At 49.5% G+C, this 21,157-nt stretch overlaps 4 protein-coding genes across 4 annotated transcripts; 3 read left to right on the top strand and 1 right to left on the bottom strand.

The window, feature by feature from the left end:
• Nucleotides 1-241: 241 nt before the first annotated feature.
• VFPPC_13656 (abhydrolase domain-containing protein) lies at nucleotides 242-1,516 on the bottom strand (the record flags this gene model as incomplete). Its single annotated transcript, XM_018291430.1, has 6 exons — nucleotides 242-276; nucleotides 330-633; nucleotides 702-897; nucleotides 997-1,121; nucleotides 1,185-1,224; nucleotides 1,284-1,516. 6 exons carry the CDS (start codon nucleotides 1,514-1,516, stop codon nucleotides 242-244), a joined length of 933 nt encoding a protein of 310 aa, XP_018145126.1.
• A 644-nt stretch (nucleotides 1,517-2,160) lies between these two features.
• VFPPC_04523 (transporter SEC23) lies at nucleotides 2,161-4,764 on the top strand (the record flags this gene model as incomplete). Its single annotated transcript, XM_018283868.2, has 6 exons — nucleotides 2,161-2,253; nucleotides 2,308-2,438; nucleotides 2,534-2,828; nucleotides 2,883-3,359; nucleotides 3,416-4,510; nucleotides 4,561-4,764. 6 exons carry the CDS (start codon nucleotides 2,161-2,163, stop codon nucleotides 4,762-4,764), a joined length of 2,295 nt encoding a protein of 764 aa, XP_018145127.2.
• A 2,842-nt stretch (nucleotides 4,765-7,606) lies between these two features.
• VFPPC_04524 (UDP-N-acetylglucosaminyltransferase) lies at nucleotides 7,607-12,332 on the top strand (the record flags this gene model as incomplete). The annotated part of the gene is made up of 4 exons (XM_018283869.1): nucleotides 7,607-8,958; nucleotides 9,020-10,942; nucleotides 11,019-11,628; nucleotides 11,697-12,332. The coding sequence occupies 4 exons, from the start codon at nucleotides 7,607-7,609 to the stop codon at nucleotides 12,330-12,332; spliced, it is 4,521 nt and encodes a 1,506-aa protein (XP_018145128.1).
• Nucleotides 12,333-15,283: 2,951 nt separating this feature from the next.
• Nucleotides 15,284-16,279, top strand: VFPPC_04525 (transcription regulator HTH, Myb-type, DNA-binding protein; the record flags this gene model as incomplete). The annotated part of the gene is made up of 1 exon (XM_018283870.1): nucleotides 15,284-16,279. The coding sequence occupies one exon, from the start codon at nucleotides 15,284-15,286 to the stop codon at nucleotides 16,277-16,279; it is 996 nt and encodes a 331-aa protein (XP_018145129.1).
• Nucleotides 16,280-21,157: the final 4,878 nt, after the last annotated feature.

Here is a 21,157-nt window from a genome sequence, read left to right on the forward strand (position 1 = left end):
AGAGCTCAAGATTGATGATGACAATGCACGATGAGCTTGCTAAATGGTGAAGGCATGTAGGCTTTGAATTTCACCTTTGTGCTCTCGGGTTGGGAAATATGTACACAGGTCCGCACAAATTTATGAGCGCTTTTGTTGAAGTATTCGGCCTTCACCTTGACACACTAGCTGGCGCAATTTTCTTATACACTGGTCATATTTTGAATAGCAGTCTACATTCCCGAGAAACTGCCATGACTACCTAGCCTAGGTCCTCCTGCAGAAATGCGACGACAGCTGTTGAACAATTAGATTTATGATATGCTAATTAGAGCCTCAAAGGGCCTCACCTTCTCGAAATGCTTCTGGTTGCTCAGAGATAAGCCAATGGCCCGCGTCAACATCTACGACGCGAAAACGAGGAAAAAATTCTCCAATAGCGGGTAAAACCTCATCTGCGACGTAGTGGCTCCTCGTTCCTCGAACAAACAGGGCCGGTTTTTCGAATCTGCGCTCTTTAGGGCTCTTATAGGGAAAGTCTCCAAGATTGGCAAGTGATTTCCGTAGGATATCCAAAGGTACCCGAAATTTCTGCGTATTATCTCTAGGATCTTTGTATAAATTGCCGAGTAGGAACTGTCGAATTGGAAGAGACTGTGGCTGTATTAGCACAAAAAGAAAATTTTCTGATCATTGAGGAAACAAACGATCTGATGTCTTACTTCTTCAAAACTCTGTAAAATTGCGTCGGCCTCGGCTTGTCGAGAGACCTTGGCATCTTGAATCTTTTGCATTCCTCGAACGTACTTGGAGAAATCACCATTCAGTGCAACATCAACGGGTGCGTTGTCCACTGCCACGATGCTTGATACCATCTCTGGTGAGCGAAGAGCAAGTGTCATTGCGGTCTTTGCACCCCTGGATAATCAGATATCGTTAGCCATGGTGTTTTTCTTTCTTTCTTTCTTTCTTTCTTTTTTTTTTTGTATGTAAAGAGATCCCATGCGAGAGACGTACATCGAGTGGCCAATTATGGTAGCATTGGTTAGCATGTTGTCCGTGATGAAACCAGCAACGTCCTCTGCCATCGACAGATAATCATGTCGTTGATTATGGGGAGACTCCCCATGGTTCCTCAAATCCTGCGATCAGATGTACTGTCAGCAGACATGCCACCAATGATCGGGTTGAGTAATGCGACTAACCAATACATATACATATCTTCCCAAATCGCGAGCGAGTGCTCTGAGTAGTAGTCACAGTTCAGTCAGTTGTTCTTGCTCAGATTCAGAACAGTCTCTTACTTGCTAATTGCCCTGTTATTCTTCTTCGAACCAAAAAGTCCATGTAAGAATAAAATCGGCGAATTTGTTGGACCTGCTTTGGGTTTGGTTGGCTCATGTAGATCGTACACCAGTGGCCGCACTGTCGGTGGGTGAAATTTCTGGGAATAGCGTCGGCTAAGTTGCAGAACAGGGAGAGTATACACTGCACTATAGCATCGCGAATAAATTCTAGAAGTAGGAATAATGGCCATGGCGATTGCTATAACATTGAAGCAGGTCGATCCAACCTTGTTTTGCAATGCCACACCCGATTGACAGGCTTTGCCAACACCAGAGGTAAGGGGCATCTGGGATCATGATCTCTTACATAATGTCAGGTTCAAGGCACATGTGGGTCCCGCGGGGTGGTGGTACTTTAACTGCCATCAAACACCAAATACTCCAAACAATCTCAGTCTTATTACAAGAGATCCATAGAATTGAGAGCAGAATACAAACGCAAAACTAACTTGAATGGGGTTTTTCGGGTATCAAGCTTGTTCAAGGAGCGATCGTGGACACCTGTGCTTTATTTTCTGCCTCAAAGAGGATGAGGGACCCGACCTGCCAACTCATCTTGTTCTGAGTGCTGTTTGGCTACCAATAAATCTTGCTAGCGTGGGGCTGCCAGCTGTCCACAATTCCATCCCAGTTCCCGTCCACCCTCCCCTCGGCACAACCCTCCTACTACTAAGATTACCTGCCCATAGTTTTCAATCACCAAAAGCGTACGTGAGAGTTGAATCATCACTTTGAATCCAACTTCTGGCCTACCTCGCAACTTAACCTGCCGTCGAAGCCGACGTCAACTACGTTCATCTTCTTTCCACGGTACTATCTCACCACGGAGACAAGGATGGACTACGAGACGCTCAAAGAGCAATGGAGCGAGGTGGAAGAGCGCGACGGCTTGCGATTGAGCTGGAACGTCTTCCCCAGCTCACGCATGGTTAGTCGACAAAATTTCACACAGCCACATATCGTGCTGCTGATACTGGTGTAGGAAGCATCGAGGCTTGTAGTTCCAATTGGGGCTCTCTATACACCATTGAAAGAAAAGCCAGATACGCCGCTCCTCCAATTCGAGCCAGTAACTTGCAAGCAGCCTTGCCGCTCTGTCCTCAACCCTTTTTGGTGCGTTCAACATTGCCCGCTTCTCTAGACTTCCCGTAATGTGTAGCATTGCGAAGTCAAGAGGTAGTCGATATCCCAACTGACTTGTTCGATAGCCAGGTTGACGTCCGAGCCAGAGTTTGGATATGCCCCTTTTGTCTCTCTAGAAACCAGTTGCCTCCGCACTACAAAGATATCACCGCCAATGCCATTCCGCCGGAATTACATCCTGCCAATACCACAATTGAATATCGTCTATCACGACCGGCCCCCTCTCCCCCGATCTTTCTATACGTTGTCGATCTCTGTCAGGAAGAGGATGGCCTCTCGTCGCTGAAGGAGTCACTCGTCATGAGCTTGAGCTTGCTGCCTGAAAATGCCCTAGTCGGCCTCATAACTTTCGGCACTATGGTACGATACCGTTGATGTCAATCTGGAATGCTCAGGCTAATCACAAATACCCAGGCTCAAGTGCACGAAATTGGATATGAGGGCTGCGCTAAGTCGTACGTGTTTCGAGGTAGCAAAGATTACAGCGCAAAGCAAGTCCAGGAAATGCTGGGGCTGTCCTCTTCTGGTATTCGTCCTGGGGGCCAGCCTCAGCCTGGACGCCCCGTGCCAATGGGTCCTGCTTCGAGATTCCTCCTTCCAGTCCAGCAAGCTGAGTTTCCGCTCACAAAAGCTCTGGAGTCGCTTCAGAAGGATCCTTGGCCCACGGCGAACGATAGGCGAAGCCTTAGATGTACTGGAGTGGCATTGAGTGTTGCCGTTGGCCTCATGGAATCATCGTTCCAGAACGCGGGTGGCCGCATAATGTTGTTTGCCGGTGGTCCTGCAACCGAAGGGCCTGGCATGGTGGTAGGACCTGAACTCCGCGAGCCGATCAGGTCACATCATGATATTGATCGCGACAATGTGAAATATTATAAGAAAGCCTTGAAGGTAAGGTTGAGAACACTTTGGTTGTAGACGTACTACTGACTTGCTGTTCCATGTAGTTTTATGATAACTTGGCTAAACGCACAGCACATAATGGGCACATCATTGACATTTTTGCTGCATGTTTGGACCAGGTTGGACTTCTGGAGATGAAGGGCCTGTGCAATTCTACAGGCGGTCATATGATTCTTACGGATAGCTTCACAATGTCGATGTTCAAGCAGTCGTTCGTTAGAATCTTTGAAAAGGACGGCGATGAAAACCTTTTGATGGGCTTTAATGCTGTAATGGAGGTGCTAACTACGAAGGAGTTGAAGGTTACTGGCTTGATTGGGCATGCCGTGTCGCTAAACAAAAAGTCCGTCTCGGTGGGTGAAACAGAATGTGGCATCGGCAACACATGTTCATGGAAAATGTGCGGCATCGACCCGCAAGCAAGTTACGGCATATACTTTGAAGTCGCCAGCCAGGGCCCTGCATCCCACCAGCAGACACCACAAAAAGGCATGATGCAGTTCTTGACATACTACCAGCATTCCTCTGGGCAATTTCATCTTCGTGTCACCACTGTTGCGCGAAATTTGAGCGGCCCAGCGGGTGATCCAGCGATCGCCCAATCATTTGATCAAGAAGCCGCAGCTGTGCTGATGTCTCGAATTGCGGTATTCAAGTCTGAAGTTGATGATGGACCGGACGTGCTTCGATGGGTTGACCGGATGCTCATCCGCCTGTGCTCGAGGTTCGCGGATTACAGAAAAGATGATCCGTCTTCGTTTAGACTGGAGAAGAACTTCACTCTGTACCCACAGTTCATGTTTCATCTTCGAAGAAGCCAATTCTTGCAAGTATTTAACAACTCACCCGATGAAACCGCGTTTGACAGACATGTCCTGAATCACGAAGATGTGGGCAACTCCCTCATCATGATTCAGCCAACCCTGGACTCGTACACTTTCGACCAGGAAGGTGGACAGCCTGTTTTACTCGATTCGGCCTCAATTCAACCGACTCATATTCTGCTTTTGGACACATTTTTCCATATTCTCATCTTCCATGGAGAGACAATTGCAGAGTGGCGGAAGGCGGGCTATCAAGACCAAGAGGGTTATGAGAACTTTGCCGCATTGTTAGAACAGCCAAAGGAAGATGCCAGAGTAAGTTGTGGCGAGTAGTTGTCTGGCATGATAGTACTAAGTCAACCTAGGACCTGATTACTGATCGATTCCCCTTACCGCGGTTCATTGTCTGCGACGCCGGTGGTTCACAGGCACGATTTCTGCTGTCGAAGTTGAATCCTTCCACGACTCACACCACTGGGCCATATGGTGGTGGAGGAACAGCCTCGGCCCAGACCATATTCACCGACGACGTATCATTGCAGACTTTTATGGATCACCTGATGAAGTAAGAATGCAGCCCTGTCCTTTCATTGATTCATCTATTATCATTAGGAGGAAAATCAACTCTTCTAACTTCTTTGAACAGGCTGGCAGTTAGTGGTACTAATTAAATATACTCATCGTACAGTCTTCGGGCTGCATGTATTAGTGGCCTCTATGCAACGTTAGGAATAATGCTTCAAACTTGGTACTCGGTCAATAAAGCAGCGAACCCGCTTCACTGTCAGCAACATGTGGGCAATAGATGTAATTTGAAGCTCAGCTCGTCACAGCTGTGCTATTTCTGTACTTCTCACAATAAAAGTGGTCGTCTTCTTTCTTCACGAAGTCCATGTGCTTATTACAAGTGTGCTAGATGATCATCGCATGTACTGCAAATATCTCCCAAGTTGCCATCCATTGGTCCCAAGGATCCATTGTACACGCTCTGCAGTTCGAAAATTGATAAAGTGGGTCATTGATATGCGTTTATCAGACATGGATTTATGGGGGTACGTCGGGTACGTGCATTGTCTGCTTCATTTCAATTAGGGCAGAGTTGTGGGGCACACATAATTTTCTACAGTCTTGTGTGGGAGATTTTGTGAACTTCTCAAACCCGTCCTTCCTTCTCAACACCTACGGCACGCAAACCACGAGCCTCTGCCAGTTTCAACAAGCCAACATGCGTAAGTCTCTACCCAAAGGTTATTCACTTTTATTAGACGTATTAACAAGTCGCCAGCTCCCAAGTTCGATCCCAACGAGGTCAAGATCATGTTTGTGACACCATCCGCCAATACCAGACAGAAAAAGCATCTACTAACCTACTGAACCTAGCCACCTCCGAGCCACTGGCGGTGAGGTGGGTGCTTCTTCTGCTCTGGCTCCCAAGATTGGCCCTCTGGGTCTCTCTCCCAAGAAAGTCGGAGAAGATATTGCTAAGGCAACTGGAGATTGGGTAATTCCATGACCCCAACGCAGTCAAAACCCAAGGCCAAACACATTGCTAACCCCTGTTTGTAGAAAGGCTTGCGCGTGACTGTCAAGCTTACCATTCAGAACCGTCAAGCCGCGGTGTCTGTGGTGCCTACCGCTTCGTCTCTGATCATCAAGGCTCTCAAGGAGCCTCCTCGTGATCGCAAGAAGGAGAAGAACATCAAGCACAACAAGTCGGTCAGCTTGGATGAAATTATCGAAATTGCTCGCACCATGCGATACAAGTCATTCGCCAAGGAGCTGAAAGGCACGGTCAAGGAAATCTTGGGAACCGCATACAGTGTCGGTTGCCAGGTTGACGGCAAGCCCCCAAAGGTCATCGCCGAAGCTATTGATAATGGCGACATTGACAGTAAGTTCCCGCTCCTTTTGTTGCCATTGTACTCGTAGCCTAAAGTTCGGTGACGGGACGAGAGCTGACATGATGCAGTTCCCGAGGAGTAAAATTCGTCGTAAACATTGTTGCAATGAGGCAGGCTATGCGGCGATAATTTTCGTGGACTGTGACAACCGCACAGTGTGATAGTGTAGGCATCTACATCACAAGATAGTTTTGTCTCAAATGCATCCCCTTGGTGACCCATCTTGTCGTGATATGGGTGACGAACAGGTAACCTTGGCTACACTCTGAAATTCACCAGACTTCACGGTGGTTTATTTCAATTTTTGCTCAAGGAAGAAAACATGTACGACGGCCCTATACTCACCGCGACACTCCAGCAACTTTGCTTCATGGGTGTAGTGGTCCATTAATTTGGCCGACATATCTTTAGTTTCCATTTGGAAAATTTGTCAACATGATTTATCAAACTGAAGGAACTTGAACAGATCAGCACTAGGACGTCTTCCGTATAAATGGTGGCATATGGCTCCATTTACCACTCGTACAACAGCAACGAGTCACCAACCATATGACACCTCTGCCACCGACGCAGTAGCGCATAGCACGTCCTACTTTAGTCAACCAAATACTTACATATTGGCACGAGGTACTCTGCATGGATACCTGCGGTTCGACAACCACCCAGGGCTTCCTGGGTACTTAGGTAGGACAGGAAGCGTCTGCCCACATGGGAGTATAACTCGAGACATGTGCCAGTACGGTCACGACGAAAGCAATATCAAAGCTACAGGCAAATTTAATATGAATTGAATCATTCCTGTTCTCAACTACATGTTTGTGTACGCACAGAGTCTCATGTTGTCGTCGCCACTGGAAAAGTGAACCGCTTGTGGAAGGGTCAAGGCCAATGCCCATGGAGCTTACCTCCACCGCCTCCCAGGCGCCACAACACAAGCCACCCTGAGCAGCAACTTCCATGCATCCCTTCGACCAACAGCACTTGGCAGGTCAGCAATCACTCCACGACGTCTCCTCATCATCTTCGCCCCTCGCCTAGAAACACTACGCTGCGACCCAGGCAACGTAGGGTGTATCATATCAAGTCGTATCCATTCTATCGAGATAATACACCATCATTACCCGAAGAATAGCGCTGGAACACCTCGAAAGCCGCAGGGCTCCAGCGTCATCCACGAGGAAGACGCCGCCAATAGCCCCAAATGCGTCTCAATTACTTCATGTCATCAGCCATGCGTTGAACGGCAGGCCATGACCGAATGCTGACTTGCCAGCCGTCTCTCTTTTACTGTTAACTCTGCATTAGATAGTCTCATCTGTTTATGCTGGAGATGCTTCCCGCACCGCCGATGCATCCTGGGACTGTGCCAGGACAGCGGGCACTTGATCGGATACCCAATCTCTCTGGACGCGAGGCGAACGGACACGATGATTGCCACATTCCTCGTTTTGTATCAACTCATAGACGCTCCTTCCCAATCAGGATCTCGCAGTCGACCCAACAGGCTGCCATGCCGTCCGCACATTTAGGACCGTTTACGCCTGAACATAACCTCCGAAGAAAGACGCCAGGTGGTACGGTTGAGTCGGGGTATGATGGCTCCCCGATTCAGCAATTTCCAGGCCCTCCACCATTGAAGCATATGATTCTCCCCGTATCAGCTAGCCCAGCTCCCTACGCCTCAAGAACTACCTTGCCGGGAACTTTACAGCAACCTTGGGTCCAACCGAATGCACCCAGCGCTCATCACCAAAGCTGCCCTTCTGCAACACATTTTCCTCCTACCCCTTGGGCATACAACGATGCAGCACCCGCAACTTTTGATCCTTCGACCATTTTGACCAGTGTACCCTACCCGATGAACAGTCCATTGACTGTCAATAATCTCCAAGCCGCATGTCAGCATTCGGATTTTTGCCAGCCAGTTCTTCGAGCACACGAGCACAATGTGCGCGCCTTCTGCCCACCTCCTGCCCCAACCAGCGGCTCCTTACTCTTTGGGCACATGGGTTGGCAACCCGGACCATCGCCATGGGATCATCACAAATACGAGCAGCCCATTCCCTTTGGTGTCACGTATGCCACGGCAGATACACCGCGCACGGCATATACCAACCCTACCAATCTTGTGAACCAACAATCATCTATATATTCCAAGCATCTAGAGTTGACTGGCGGGACGAACCATTCCACACATAGCCAACGGTGGGGAAGTCTACCTCTGCATATTGCTTCCCACAATGGAGCCTTGGGAAGAGGATCAATCTCAACTGCAGAGTCACATTTTCGCGAAAAATCATTGCAACATTCCCACCAAAGCTACATTGAACTGCTTTCATACTTGCAAGCAAGTGGCAGAACTAACCCAACGAGAAGTAGCCCTGGCAGTTTCAATTCGCAGAAGCTCCCAGCATACCCTAAACCACCGAAGCTACGATGCATTGGAATGTCCAAATGCTCTAGTATATCAACCCCAGACACCTTGTGCATCAACAACGTTGACGCGGAGTCGTCCCAACGAGCTAGACGGTATACTCTGGGGAACTCTCGGGCATTATACAGCAACCCTGCCTACAACCCGCCAGTTCCAAGTAGCAACACCGCATATGTACTTGACCAAAAACTAGTCTCAACAGACCTCAACCTCGCAAGTTCCCCTTTTGATACCGTAGCGACTGCTTCAACACATCCCCTGCCGATTGCAAACGCTCTATCGTCGTTGGAGATTCTCAACAACCTATGTGAGCAAAGCGAATGGCGGTGGATAGAAGGGATGCTCGTGGGAGGCTGCCTACTGTATGGCCTAGAGAGGTATGGTGATGCATTGAAGTGGTTCTCGGCAATTACTAAGTTGGATTCGACGTAAGTGCGCTAATCAGCCGAAGCTTCCCATGTCTATGGCAATAATTAATTTACCCGGTAGTCACGTTGAGGCTACTACGCACGTAGGTGCAGCTCTGTATTGTCTTGGTCGCCAAAGTGAAGCTGAGCAGAACTGGCTTCGGGCGGTAAAGTTACAACCCGATTTTCTAGATGCCGCCGAGCACCTGGTTGGGCATCTGTACAGAAACCGTAGTGGAGAAGCCGTCGAAGTCATAGCATATGTTCAGAAAGCTCTAGGCCCTGTCTTATCAAGCAACACGAACGCTCTCAAGGCAAAGACAATCTCGGGGGAATCAAGAGGACCCAACGTACCAGCAAACCTCGACATTCAGTTTTCAACCAGAGGACAAGGTGCGGACATAGCCGGCTTTGGCTCTAGCGGCTATTTGCTGTCTGGCTTAGATAACGGAAGGATGCTGGCCTTAATTCATGCGAAAGGCACGCTATTGTATAGCCAGAAAGACATTGACCGCGCCTCCAAAGCGTTTCAGGAAGCCGTTCTGATCAGTGTGGGACGGCAAGTTACTGGAATACAGGAGCTCATACGTCTTATTCAGGCAGCGCTGTCGCCCCGGGTTGCACACAATGATGTTGAGGGCCACACGTCGCAGCCTTCGCGGCCATTGATGCTGGCACCAGAGAAAGCTCGGCACACTGCCCGTCTTGTGTTTGGTGGCTGTGGTGATTTACCAGGCCTCCGATTTCTTCGAAGCGGGCCTTCTAAGCGCGCCGCCGTGCAAACAACAAGCAACTCTTTGCTTTCACTTGCTAAAATCTTGCAAGATGCCATGTCCAGTGGCAATACGGACCTAACCCTATTCCGCGGATCATCTCAAGTCAGCGATATCCTTGCCCTGTACTATCTGTCGCTCTCTCTCCAAGAGAGCCCATCCACCGCCAATAATGTTGGCATCCTTCTCGCTGGTGTTCAGCAAGGTATTGCCACCTCCACAAGCACAGCTAACAAAGCAGTTACGCAAACTAGTATACCCGGTATCATCCCAGGCAGTGGCCTTGCGCTGGCTCTTGCGTATTACAATTATGGCCTTCGACTCGATCCAAATCATGTTCATCTTCACACAAATCTCGGCAGTTTGCTCAAGGATGTTGGTCAATTGGATTTGGCCATACAGATGTATGAACGCGCTGTATCCTGCGACGGGACGTTCGACATCGCTCTTACAAATCTTGCAAACGCTGTGAAAGACAAGGGGAGGATAAACGATGCCATTCATTACTATCGACGCGCCGTAAATGCGAATCCCGGGTTCGCGGAAGCCGTATGTGGGCTGTTCACGGCTTTAAATTCTGTGTGCAACTGGCGCGGACGTGGGGGCGCATTTCTCGAATCCGGAAAGTATGACCGGTGGCATGTCAACAGTGATGGGGTGCTTGTGGATGTTCAAACGAGCGGTTGTAGCAGCGGCCTGACGAAGCGTGTCGTTGATATTGTGAGCCAACAATTAAAGGATGCATCTTACTGGGGCCGAGACATGTTGCAGGACTCTGTTATTCAAGAATTGGTCAGGCAACTACAACCTCTCTGCAAAGACCCAACTTTCCGGTTAGAAGAATCCCTTCGTCATTGGGCTGGTCGGCCGTGGGAAGGATCCCGCCTTTTACGGTTAATAGAGCGCGCCACGAAGGTGTTATTGAGGAAGAGCTATGGTGATTATTATTTGAGTGCCGGAACAGAAGCATGGGCGTACGAACGACCAAAGCTGCCTCAGAGTTTGGCTATCCCATCAGCACCGACTGTTCTTCCGTTCCATACTTTTACCTGTCCCTTGACAGCAAAGCACATAAGAGCAATCGCTCAACGAAATGCTCTACGAATATCTAGCTCGACTCTTCGATCACCTTGGATGCCTTCTACCGTCTGCCAGCCGCCTCACCCCCCCAACCCGAATCTGAATGTGGGATATATATCCTCGGATTTTAATAACCACCCTTTGGCACACCTGTGAGTTACCACCCCCCGTCAATGGAGACTAGTCACCTTTGGAGCTCTATCGACATTTAGGCTGACTCTTTTGAAGGATGCAATCGGCTTTTGGGTTTCATGACCCGGACCGTGTTCGGGCTATATGCTATGCCACCACCCCAAGTGATAGATCTGTTCATCGCCAGCAAATTGAGCGCGAGGCACCGGTATTTAGAGACGTCAGCAACTGGCCACCAGATAAGTTGATCGAACAGATTACGCGCGACAATATTCACATACTGGTAAACTTGAACGGCTACACTCGCGGCGCAAGAAACGAAATTTTTGCAGCCCGGCCGGCACCTATTCAAATGTCGTTCATGGGGTTTGCCGGAACCCTGGGTGCTGAGTGGTGCGACTACATCCTAGCTGATAAGACTGCCATTCCGTCGACCACCCTTCGACCCTGGAGGGATAACGTGTCAATTGAAGATATATTTTGTGACGAAAGCGAGGACACAGCTGGTGATTGGATGTATTCGGAGAATATTATATTTTGCCGTGATACTTTCTTTTGCTGCGACCATGCACAGTCCTGTGCAATCGGCGAGAAGGGAACGGAATGGGCTGATGTGGAGAGGCGCAGATGGGAGATGCGAAAGGAGCTGTTTCCAAGATTGGGAGACGATGTCATCATTCTCGGCAACTTCAACCAGCTGTACAAGGTACGTTGACAATTGCTATCCTTGACCTACCACTAGCGAAGGGCTACAATCTGACGAGACATATGTAGATCGATCCTACTACATTTCGGTCCTGGCTACGGATCCTTGCCCGGGCCCCACGAGCTGTTTTGTGGTTGCTTCGGTTCCCCGAACCTGGTGAGAGCAACCTGAGAGCCACAGCTAAAGCGTGGGCCGGGCTTGAAGTTGCAGAAAGAATCATATTCACAGATGTCGCCCCAAAGAATCAACACATCTCCAGGGCTGGAGTGTGTGACTTGTTTCTGGACACTCCAGAGTGCAATGCACACACCACAGCGGCTGACGTACTGTGGTCCAGCACTCCGCTCCTAACACTCCCCCGTTACCCCTACAAAATGTGCTCTCGAATGGCTGCATCTATTTTGCGTGGCGCGCTGCCCCGATCGTTGGAGGGTCAACAGGCAGCCAATGAACTGATTACCGACAGTGATGTAGAGTATGAGCAGCGCGCGGTTCATCTGGCAAACGGTCTCAAATACACGATAACTGAGGGTGGATACGGCCGAGCCGACGGTCGCCTGGCAGACATCCGGAAACTTCTGTGGGATAGTAAGTGGCGTTGCGGATTATTCGATACCCAGCGGTGGGTAAAAGACCTAGAAAAAGCATATGAAGAGGCGTGGCGAAGATGGATTGATGGCACTGGCGGTGACATTTACCTCTGACAGATTCAGCTACTCTGTTGGCATGCACCTGATGACGAAGATAACGACATTAAATGAGATTATGAGCATGATTGTGACCGGCCCTGCTTTACCATTCGTGATTCGGCATGGATTGGAATATGCCTCACCGATTCGTGGATCTATTACCAGCCTGCATCTCGACCACCTTGTCGAGACTAGGCACGTGGACCTTTCCACGGCACAGTAGACTTGAAATTGAGACGTCCACCCATTGTGTTTTCCTTTCCTACGAACAGGTCGCTTCAGGCTAGAAGATTCAAACATTGTTTTAGCCTCTACATCAGTAGTTTCGACCAGTCCCTAGCCATGACTTTGTCCACAAATGTGTGGAGGATGCTGCTGCCTTGACAGACGCTTTACACTAAGATGATTCTAGGAAGCCCGCTCCTGTACTCGGCTCGCGTCGGCCGGACCGGTGCTGCGCGGGACTTTTCTCGCTTGTGGTCTTATGTAGCTCAGTTGAGAAGCGGCTGGTTTAGAAACGCTCACAGATACAGGAGCCAGTCGACAGTCATGCGATTGAAAGTTCAGAGTGGCTGGGGGCAAAGCTCACAAGCCGCCGCAAAATGACGCTGGTGTCAATCAAGCTCCTGACAAGTGGCCTTTGGATTTAGCTAGTGCCAAGGAGAATCATCTAGGTGCCTAACTAGATGCCTAGGCAGGTATACCAACAATCTCGCCAACAACCGGAACGGCCTGTATAACGGTACGATCACTGTCTGTGGGAGCGGATTTAAGTTAAGCGCGTCAGGAGCTAGCGCTCAGTGTAAATCGCAAATTTAACCACCCGGTTCCCAGAGAGAAAAAGCGGCGGTAGCGTTGCATATCTCAATGACGCGTGTATGTGAAGAGCTCAAGTGCTGGGCATACCCCCAAGCTTTGGGTTCTGGGGCCATTGTTCGATGGCTGATCTAGCATGTAGAGTTCGTTCTGTTCAGAGTTTATGAATATGGCAGATGCAGTGTACTAGCTACACGCGCTTCGACATCGCCAAAGCTTAGGAATTATTGGCTCTATGTACACTGACTGTTTCTCAATACGCTTGCCATTAGTCTTACCGGGCCGTCTGTCGGTTTGATGAGATAATACCTAGGTAAGTATGTATAGTGAGTGACAGGTGAGGGTCGTCCCGCCCCTGGTCTTGCTTGTCGTTCAGATGCGGTATTCTACCTTTCAGCTGCCGCCTTTATAGTCATCATGCATTATCACTCCATGTCATCAGCTACCGTCAACGTATACAACTAACCAGTCTGCTTTAATCATAGTTAGAGGGGCCGGGGGGGCTAAAAGCTGTCAAACACGGGAAATATATCGCATACAGCGTTGTATGCTACGGCGTATTAAGATGTGTTAGTGTATACTTGGATACGGGCAAATGCTTTTTACCTCAGGCTGTGCATGAGGGACTTTGTCGGAAGATACAGAAATGGTGAGACCCAGTGGCTGGACGGGTTGTTAGGACATTCGCAACAGTGAGAACGATTTCTTTTTTTTCTCTGGTCTGCTCATGGGTTAACTAACATCTCAAGTCAGGCGTTTTTTTAACGCCATCAAATTGTCGCAGCCACTAATTCAAATTGCCTATGTGAGACTGGAAGCGGGGGATCAACTGAACGGAGCCAGTTATGTCGTGCTCTGCCAGGGACTGAGCCGAATCAAGCTTCGCAAGGCTCAGCATAACATGCCCGGATCGATTCTTCATTTTCATGGGATTGGTGTCTTGTCTACCAATGTTGACCTTACGGAGTGGCTGACGTTTAGCGGCAAAGGCTAAATAATGCATTGTTTCTCTGCGTGGAGAATCTTGTCAACCTCCTGACAAAGCCGAGCTCGTACCGTCAAGGTCGTAGAAGCCAACCGAGCAGGCAAAATATACCTCTATTAAGGTTTGAACTGATTTGGTGTCGATGCCGTCATACGTTGACCCAATCTGGCCGCCCCAATCCTGTAGGTCTGGTCCATGTCTGCCAAAACAGGTCTGGCGCTGGGCAGGTTCAAATGTTTGGAAAAGCAGAAGGTTGGATGAGGTCAACTGGTCTGATCAGTCTTGTGGGCCAGAGGATGGATGCCCTGACGAGGCAAAGCGCCATCCCGGCTGCAGATCACCGCTACGTACCAGACCTAGACATGGCCAGAGAAACCCCACCCCTTGTCTTTTTTTTATTCACCCCATCCGATGTCCCCTCCAGGAACCCCGATTTGGTGCCATCACACATCCTCACCTGCACTGGCCCGCGCTCCCCACAACCGTGGTGCGACGCGGGAGAGTCAACATCGGCAGGTCCAAACGCCGCTTCCTGAGAATCGTCACTCATCAACAGTGAACCTCCCTAGCGACAGGCTAGTCTCCTATTGGCCACGCTTGAGCAACCCGTTTTGTTAACACCTCGCCTCAGGTTCCTTGTCCCATATCCCACCACCAACTTAGAAGCTGGGAGGAGGACATGGACATGGACATGGACATGGATCCTTGCCTACTGTACTGTATTTTACCAGACTTCAATAGCCTCACCCCACCCAGCACCCACCCCCTCACCCCACAGAGAGTTTGGCCCCAGTGTCAACCGGTCCATCTGAGAGTGGTGCTAACACCAGTACACCGAGCCTCATCGGGCCTCCCTATGGCAGACGCATTCGCACCAGGCCAGTATTTACTTTTATCCTAGTCATAGGCCTCTCCTCCGCTCAAACTCTCCAGACACACTATGCATATGGATACGCTTCACTCTGCTTCTCAACTCTATTTCTGAATCGACATATATCAGTAGCCAGCCACCACAGGATCAAAATTTACAGCTCCAACCAGGCAGATACGAAATTCGAACCAGTGGCAAGATCTCGACATATCGTTACCATCTATGAAGCCGAGCAAACAGACTTCACATGCCCATCGGGGTTTGCCTGCAGAGGCGAGAGTAGAATCTAGATCCATGTCTGGCCAGCGGAGAGGCCCTTGGACCTCAAATGAGGACCATCGCCTTATGGCCTTGATATCCCTTCATGGTGCTCATAATTGGGTCCTCATTGCTCAAATTCTCCAGACACGGTCGCCGAAGCAGTGCCGAGAACGCTATCACCAGAATCTTAAACCGACATTGAAGCATGACCCTATCTCAGCAGAAGAAGGCCAGAAGATTGAGACAATGGTAGAGAGGATTGGAAAACGATGGGCAGAGATTTCACGTCACATGTCGGGACGAAGCGACAACGCCATCAAAAATTGGTGGAACGGAAGCCAGAACCGGCGGAAGCGCCTTGCACGCCGTCGAGAATCACGGACGGCAGCGACAGCAGCGTCCTCGGCCATGTCATCCCCATCTTTATCATCGCCGTCATCGCTGTCCCCCTCGCCACCCTCACTATTTGGCAGGACCATGCAGCAGGCACGATTGTCAGTCGTGAGTCCGGTGCTACCCGCACCTCGTGCTAGCCACTCAATATCACCTCCTTTGTTCAGTCACAGGAATAGGATAGGGTCTTGGAGTGATGACTTCCTCCCGTCCCCTGGTCCATCTGAATCACCTGACTCTGATTATGGCATCAACTACACTACATCTCCTAGAGACCAACCGCGAAGCCTTCGTTCTCGTCAAGCCCAAGTTGAACTACCTCCACTGCGCGTATGGGCAGAAAACAATCCTACAGAGCCTCGACTACCTCGAATTACGCCGGAGGGCCCAATTGATCAGAGAGAGTTCGAACGCCTTCCGCCACTACCTAGTCCTCGTCAGCTCATGACAGCACCGACTTCACCTGTGCAACAATTGAGTGAAACAAGGCCAGAGCGAGCATCATGGCAGAGGGATTTTGAGCGGTTGCCGCATACTCGTTTGCAACCGCAACAGCCAAGGTCATCGCGTCCAACTAGTGATGATATCGCTAATGATGCAAACAAAAAAATGAAGCTAGCATCACTGCTAGCGTAGCAAGATGCTCATGTCGTATTGGACTGCCTCATGTTTTGAGGCGTACTATCGCAACTTCGAATTGCCAAAATGAGTTTTAGTCCTCGTGCCGTTACACGGCATGCAGTGGTCAGTCATCTACTGCAAACCTGGCTGTGTTAGAGGGACGTTCCCGGTAATTGGCAATGTGGTGGTTATGCGATTTGGAAGGAAAAGTCGCAGGCGCTTTAACTTTACGAACCCATAGAGCACCTGGCTTGGATGATCAATGTGTCCGTTCAATCCTGCTAGTCGACTTTTTGCTTCTATATTTTCATTTTGGGTTGTTTCCGATGTTTCGTAACGATCAGGCTAACGGTCGCCTATCTATGGTCAATTGACCAAAATATACCCCCGACTATTTGGCAAATTTTAGCTAGCACTCTGCGGCGCGAGCAAGAGTACGTGTATTGTAAAGTGCACATGGAGGTGTCACTTTGTGTTGTGGCCATTCAGGCGCTTTCCTGGGCTGTGCCCAGCAGTATAGAGTTTGGGATGAGTCCGGAGGTAGAAAGAAAATAGGAAGCATTCGTTTCAAAATATTCTTGCACTTTGAAGTGAGCATAATTGCAATCCTGCCCTTGAAAGGGTTGGTCGCCAAGCCATTTATCGTGGACGTGATGTAATACGAAGAAGGAGGATGCATGCGGTCGTGTGTATTATATCCCCAGGGGAGATCCGGCTTACTATAATGGAACACATAGAAGAGCATGAAGTATAACAATGATCGGTAGACAGACTGATGGGAGCTAGGTCTCAGCCATAAGAGACAAAAGCTGGTGCGTCACCAAATATACAGTCTGTGGTAAAAAGTGTATTTGCTGATATATAAGCGTGCACTAATACAGCTCAATATAACTTGGCACACAACTAGATATGTGATACCTTTGAACCCCCCCCTTCCCCTACTGTACGCACTTAAGTAGATATGGAGTGAAGCCTTTTAGCTGCTAATGCCGCATGAAGTACACGATTGGCGGCACCAGAAGGCTGTGGGCTAAAAATTAAAGAGAAGAAGACGAAAAAAGAAGAGCGACAACATCATTAATAAAACTGCCCAAGAATGTCAATATTACCAGTAGAATGATTGCCCCTAACACTGATTCTGGTGCTGAAGGTGATAAATCAAGCTGTGTGCCACAATCTCGGCCGATACAGAAAGATTTGGAATTTGAGAGATGCAAAATTGGAGACGGAGAGATCGACAGCGCTCCGATGGCAAGGTACAACTAACTAAGCTGACCTGAGGGTGGTGTTGGCTGGAGACTCCGGTGGGACAATGTGCCAGATACAAATCCACCTTGTTTTTTTTTTTTTTTTTTTGCAACGACTTTTGAGACAGAAGAGATGAGCGAAAGGGGTGGGCACGGAGTAGTAGTCAAAAGGTACCGAGGTTGCAACTAGGATAGAGAAGTTCCATCTTTCACTGGGGTTTCATATCATGAACCCATGAGGGCTACTTTGTAAGAACAAGGAAGCGAGGGTGTTTGTTTCTAAGTCAAGGATGTCTGTCCCAGATGAATCTCGATTGGAGGCTTTTATTTCTAGGAAGACCTTGATCACTCCCACAACACCCTAGCCTGGCGTTGAGGGAAATGATGGCTCGACCGTTGACAAAACCTAAAAACATGGGGTCGGAAACAGGGTTGTTCTTTTTTTCAATTTGTTCGGCAAAAGACGTATTACCCCAACCACGAACCAACGGTGTCACTCCGATACACCTGTGTCTCTTCCTGCCACGGTGGCTTTCCTTCCATTCTTCCACCGGCGCGGGTAACGATTCTGGCCACAATGTTCTCAGCAATTATGGCTTTGAGGTGGCCCAACAGTGTGATGTATGTCAAGTGTAATCACCGGGTTCCAGCGGGGGAATCGGCCAGACAACCGACCCTCTGCTTCTTTGTCTACCCACTGGCATATTTGCTCGGGAGAAGGAACCTTAGATGTCAAATGGCACTGTTCCTTCCCCGTTCCCTTCCCTCTTTGATTTTGGCCTTGCGTGTCCTTTGAGATACCCAGCCTCGCATATGCATTTCCTCTGACCAGCCGGGAAGCTGCAGGCGGGGCAGACAGGGGGAAGGACTTCTTGGAAAATACCAGACGCGCTCCATGTTCCAATGTTTTATAGCCCCCACTCGACAGCAACAGGGAGCAGCGTAAATTTTCGGCTCAACATTGAAACCATGTGTGCCTGTGCATGTTGTTCGGGATGTTCGTTGGCTGGTCGGTGGCTCCGTAATTTCAACGGTGGTGTCGAAACGCCGTTGCATGGTACAGGGGGAAGGTTGACAACAAATCGTCACACACTCACCCCCTTCCTTGCAGGCAGAGAAGACAACTCAGAAAATTCCGTCTCGTCTGTTCCACAAGAAAGCTGGCGACATGGACTTTGGTTCGTCAACAGCTTCTTGGGTGGGGGTGTGATCGTGGTTGTGGCCGTTGGCTTCCCAGTGGTTAGGTTCGCCGCGCCACCAGACAGGGTCTGCCATTTCCCGATCAATTGGATTGTGGTCCTTCGATCCTAACATTAGTCTCACAGTCTTTTATCATGCAAGACAAGTCCCATCATGGTTTCCTCGTCAAAGCCGGCAACGAATCTGAATGCTCTGCCATTTGAAAGGAAGAGAAAGCGAGCCAGGCGCAGAGACGGGCAGCGGCCGGTTGTCAGCAACCTTCCAACTTGGCGGTCCAAATGCTTCCGTCGTTATTATCTGGTCAGTAAAACCTCCAGCCTCTGAACGACGGAAGGGCTTCAAGACAGGAAGGGGCAGGCAACCCAGCCAATAACCAGAGCGAGCAGAGAGGTCAATCGGGCTCAGTGATGATCAAATAAATAATACTTGAACAGACCAGACCACTTGAGGCCCAAAAAAAAAAAAAGGCAAGAGGCGCCAGCGCGGATGTGGCCGTTCGGTTATGGGCCGTTGTGGGGTCGGTACTTCCCTGTCGACTTGACATTTTGGTGCACAGTGCCACGACTGGTGGAAACAGGCCACACACCAGACCAGACATCCAATGCAACTACCTACCCTGGCAGACGATTCAACGTTTGATGAACATTGAAGTCCCGTTGAGTGCCTGGCTGTCCCACTTGCCCAGCACGCTCCTTGCATGTGGCACCGTTCTCTCGGTGCAACTTTGACCAGACTTCTATTTCCACGCCTTTCAATGTGGAATGTTCTCATGGCTGGACAGAGCTTTGTGTAGCCAGGCGAATGGTGGGTCATCAAGCGCAGAAGGTCGTGCTGATTTACTTTCCATGTCACGCTATTATTGAGTCTTTTTGTTTCTCACAATGGCTAGATGACCCAATCAGCGACGCCATGTGTCCAAGGAAAACCAGCAAATGGCCTCGAATGCTAGCCACGGCGTTGTCCAGAAGGGGACCTGGGGGGTTCAATTACATGTATGTATTCCAATTTTCAATGTTGCCATTCTGCCCCCATATGGAAGTAACCAGTTAGCTGAGGACAGCTAGCAAGGGGTTACACCAACCATACACCAAACTCGTGAGAATGTCAACTGGTCTGGTAGAAATTGACCTTTGCTGGAAACGTCTATAAGTACTTTCAGTGTGTCGTCTTCGGTTACGTACCTAAGTACCTAGGTAGTAGGTAGGTCAGTACTGGACATATTAGTGCACCAAGATGGAGTGCCGTGTTTTGGGCCATGCACGGAGCAACCGCAGCCAGCTGTTCCCTAGCATCTCTCCATGCGCCTGTTGTGTCAAAACTGCTCAACTTGCACATAAACACTGGGAATAGTGCCAACGAACCTGGGCACAGAGTATTAGCTATGAATGATATGCCTAATGACTTTGTGCCTCCGCCCGAGAATCACCGGGGGTACACACATGCCTGCATGCCCAGGTAGACACGTAGGTCAAAGGCGGCAGCCCGGTGGTCGACGATACTCAAGTAGTCTGGTTGTATTTGTACAGGCAAGGCGCTAGTTTTACGATCCAGACCCATCGTTCGTCACAGTCTGTGCTGACAGTGGCAGTGATGCTGAGACTTAAGCTGGCGGGCTTTGATTAGTGATAATGTTTGACCTCTACTAGCTTGATCCATTCATTCACTGACCCATATGTGTCACTGCACCCTCAGCCGCAGCTTGGCTCTAGTCGTTTTCTCAATTTGGGGAGGGGGTGGCTAAGAAGGGCGATGGTACAACACAAGAGGTCTGGTCCGGTCTGCTCGAGTAATACTTTCAGCTTAGTAGTACCTTAGGTGGTAGTAGCAGTTACGGTGTGCAGACTGACTTCCAAGGCTGGGATGTTTTTGACCTCTACTGCTTCTACTTTTTTCCTTGCCATGGGGGGATCAGAGTCTCTCCGTATTCAAGTACGAATAGTGTTGGAATCATCAGCGTTGCATCAACCATGGATGCCATAGGGACTAGATCGGACGATGGTAAAATCAGTTTGTGGCTACCAGCAAGTTGGGGACAAGTTGCATGCACGAAAACGGCGGGCATGGAGCAAGATTGAAGCTTCACCTACCTAGGTACCTATAGTTCCATCCATATGTACGGACTATAAGCGGCCATTATTGCCAGCTTCATATTTTGCCGGACAAGCTCGACCGGCTCAGTCATGTATTGCAATCAATCCCGTGAGTGGAGTGAAGACACGTCTCGGACGGTTGGCCATGAAAAAAGGCTGACTGATGCGCATAGTCTCAGTGCCGCCTCTTGTCCAGAAAACCAGTTGACATTAATACTGTGCATACCTACCTAGGTAGCTACTGAAGTAGGTAGGCTTACATTGTCGGTATGTGGTCTGTAACTCCCTGCCTCAGGTTGGCGGCCAAGTAGCTTAGACCCAGTCCCAACTTGACATGACATGGACATGGCCCAGTT

Source organism: Pochonia chlamydosporia, chromosome 3 (assembly GCF_001653235.2).
Source record: "Pochonia chlamydosporia 170 chromosome 3, whole genome shotgun sequence".
Taxonomy (NCBI): Eukaryota; Fungi; Ascomycota; class Sordariomycetes; order Hypocreales; family Clavicipitaceae; genus Pochonia; species Pochonia chlamydosporia.